Source organism: Glandiceps talaboti, chromosome 6 (genome assembly GCF_964340395.1).
Source record: "Glandiceps talaboti chromosome 6, keGlaTala1.1, whole genome shotgun sequence".
Classification (NCBI taxonomy): Eukaryota; Metazoa; Hemichordata; class Enteropneusta; family Spengelidae; genus Glandiceps; species Glandiceps talaboti.
The window spans coordinates 19,609,360-19,612,634 of NC_135554.1; the positions used below are offsets into that span (position 1 = coordinate 19,609,360).

A 3,275-nucleotide genomic window follows, 5' to 3' on the forward strand; every position below is an offset into this window, starting at 1 on the left:
ACTTAGTATAGCCTATCAGGTGAAAATACGTTTGCACATTGGTGTAAATTCATGGTCGGTATCCAGTCTGGTTCCAAGACTTCACTTGATTTGGACGGAATATATATACAATTTTGGCATTTCATTTGTGGTGGACGGACCAGTTTTTGGTATATGTTTCCGTTGTGGATAAAAAAACCCACACCATTAGCAGTTGGCAGACTAGTAATATAAGTCAATTGAAATGAAAATCCTGAAAAGACCGCCACAGCCAGCTCTCACAATATTGTAATCTAGACATTCTAATGTGCATGACTGGTTCTGAATACATCCAATTTGACGTTTCAAGTAAAAAAAAGAAGTGAAACTACGACTCTATTCATTGGTATAGGCTGTACATTGGGAAGTGCTATTGTGTCGTCCAATTACTAACTATAAGAAAACGTCATGGCTAATAATTCAACAAATATCCATTTCAAAGGTATATACATCCCAAATATACGAATTGAAGACAAAATGGGACATTAACCCAGTTACACATTTCAATATCACGCTACTGTGGTTGCCATACCAACATGTAAACATAGTAATTACTTTTTGTCACATCCGTGCATTTTCAAGGTGATGACATTGGGTCGAAAGCGTTAAGCTTACGTGTACGCAGGCAGGTATGTTTCTACAACTTGGATGTTTCCAAAATCAGTGTCAAACCAAAAAGAAGGAAAATATGGGAAAAGTTAACAATAAGTGACCTGTGTTATAACTACCAGAGTATGTTTTGTATATACATGTATATACTCTGGGCAAGGGGTTAGAGGTGACAGACGAATCGATCGATTGTACCTAGCAACTCGGCGGGTGTCGATCGGAGAAGTACATGCACCACAAAACTTGAGTAAATATTCGACGGGCAAAATTCGTGTGGCAGTCGCACAGAGTACACACGCTGTGTTAAGTCGTAACATAGTAATATCTAGCCCTGGTTTGTCACCGTCCGTGTATTGATCTAAAACAAATTGACTCACAACTGTAGTCAATCAAAGGGTCGCGCCTCTACGATAAAACTAATGTTTGCACATTAACAAATTGCTAATATACCGACATACTAGTGATGAATGTATGGCCTGTCCAGAGGTTATCGAATGCGTCATAATTTGTTTTCGATTCTGTTTCTGTTTGTGTTCGTCTTCCTGTATGGATACATACACTGTTGAGAATTACGTGGTTGCTAGCTTTAGTTTACGGCTACCGTGCAGTAGGTGTATTGTCGTATGAATGTTCTACAGCTAAAAAGGTGGCAACACCGAGTCACTTGGAACACAATTAGGAGCACTTTGCACGGTCTCTTTGTGCGTCAAATTCTACAGACAAAAAGTTTAGTTGTTCAAGTTATGTTTGTTTGGCTGTACGTTAAAAGGACAGGTATTCTCCAGCGTTCGCTCCAGGCTAAGATAACCGGTATTAGGTGTTTGGTCGTGTCAGAACGAAGTGTCAATACGAAGTAACTTGGTTACCTCTTCTGTAAGACAACTAACAGCAACCACAATAATAAGTGTCTCTAATCCAAGAAATAAATATAGGAAAGTTTGTCCAAAAGAAGTAGTAGTCACAGCCAGATACTGGCTCTGTGGATGAAAGATTTTAGAGTCAATTCATTCACTATAGAGTCCATAGACTACGGCACAACCAAAAAGGGAACCATTTTTATAAGAACCTTCTGCAGAGGTGTCAAATTGATCATTCCAGACACATTGGCTTACACACGAAAGAGATCCACCATCCAACGATCCTACGTACACATAGCATACAATCTTGTAACGTTGACTACTTAGTTCTTTAACTCTGTCTTTGATCACATCTGCCACCTGTTTCGTTAAACGTAGACATTTTGCCGGTTCGTACGTTTCATTCTGTAGCATCGACTGAAGTACATCCACGATGATTCTCTTCACTTCGGGCTGTGGAAACCGGCAGTCAGGTTCCATCTTGTAGGTATTGTCATATTTAACAGGTGGCCGTGCAACTGCATGGCTTCGCTGTGTCGATGCCGAGTACTTGGAGCTTGCAACCGCAGTCATGTTCGTCCGTTATTCGTAACTAGTTACACTGTGTGCTGGAATGTCACCACTGCTTGCCTGTGTGAGTAGTTATATATTATGCTCGCACTCCAACGGAGAAAAAAAATCGATAAAAAATGTGATGGATTTTTTTACTAGTGCACTTTGTTCACTGATAAGTGAATACTAGAGTAAGATAAAGCCAGGAGCTTGTTCAATAGGATGAAGGTTCATTTGTATAATCTCGTGTCATGTCATCAATGCAGGTCATGTTAGGAGTATCGATGTTTTGCATGTACACTGTACTGTCTTTATCATTCACGCCCACAGGAAATGTCGTCATCCAGCGCGTCGTAACCATAGCGACAAGTGTCTGGTATATGTTATGAGCAATACTCGGGCTTGTTACTAGTACCTCTTGTTCAGTGAATCACAGACTGCAAAGTACACACTACAAGAGGCAATCAAATGGGTCGTATTGAGCTATATTGACACCATTAAAGTGTAAAAGTCGGGGTACAAAAATGTTGACTTTTAAGAACGTAGCATTTGTTATTACGCACGGTATAAAACGCTCTAGTGTTTACGATTACAATACTGCCTTGTGCATAAGTATTCGCGTGTTGGTATTACGTTAACGAACCCGCCGGCAAAATGGAGAACTTAAAGTGCACCCTGTTTTCAAAGACTACACAGAAAGGAGACACTCAATTTATAATTTAAAAAAAAGCCTTCAAGGCCAGTTCCAAAGATATCAGTCACAATAGCAGAAACAAATAGAGTTCATTTCCAAAGTTATTACAATATGATCATGAAATTCATGTAATTGTTCGTGATCAAAACAAAACAGTACAGAACCTCTTCTTTTTCACAGAATATCATTAGTATTCCATGTCGGAAACAATGGGCAAACTATCAATTATCTCCCAAATAAGGTTGTCCGAGCAAGATGCATGCACTGATTACGTTACAAGGCCCACATAGACGTGGTTTTCCTTGGCTTTGATTTCATTTACCGTACGGTTGTAACAACCACACCGTAGTACATGTGTTGATCGACTCGCGATCGTCGATGGAAACTCCTTCTTTTCCTTGTATCTTGCATAGGCTAGACAACACATCTTCATGCTTTTGTTATGTTTTAATTCATGTGAAATAATTAACGACTGTACTTGACCGTGGTAATGACCAGTGAATTGACAATCATTGGCATCTAATGACCATGCGGACTAATTACTA

The 3,275-nt window shown here is 39.6% G+C and overlaps 1 protein-coding gene across 1 annotated transcript; it reads right to left on the reverse strand.

Annotated features, from left to right (window-relative positions):
- Positions 1-2,270, reverse strand: LOC144436370 (dynein light chain Tctex-type 5-B-like). Its single transcript, XM_078125155.1, has 2 exons — positions 1,694-2,270; positions 1-1,495 (listed from the first exon to the last, which is right to left on the reverse strand). Exons 1-2 carry the CDS (start codon positions 2,055-2,057, stop codon positions 1,458-1,460), a joined length of 402 nt encoding a protein of 133 aa, XP_077981281.1. The 5' UTR covers positions 2,058-2,270; the 3' UTR covers positions 1-1,457.
- Between the last annotated feature and the right edge of the window lie 1,005 nt (positions 2,271-3,275).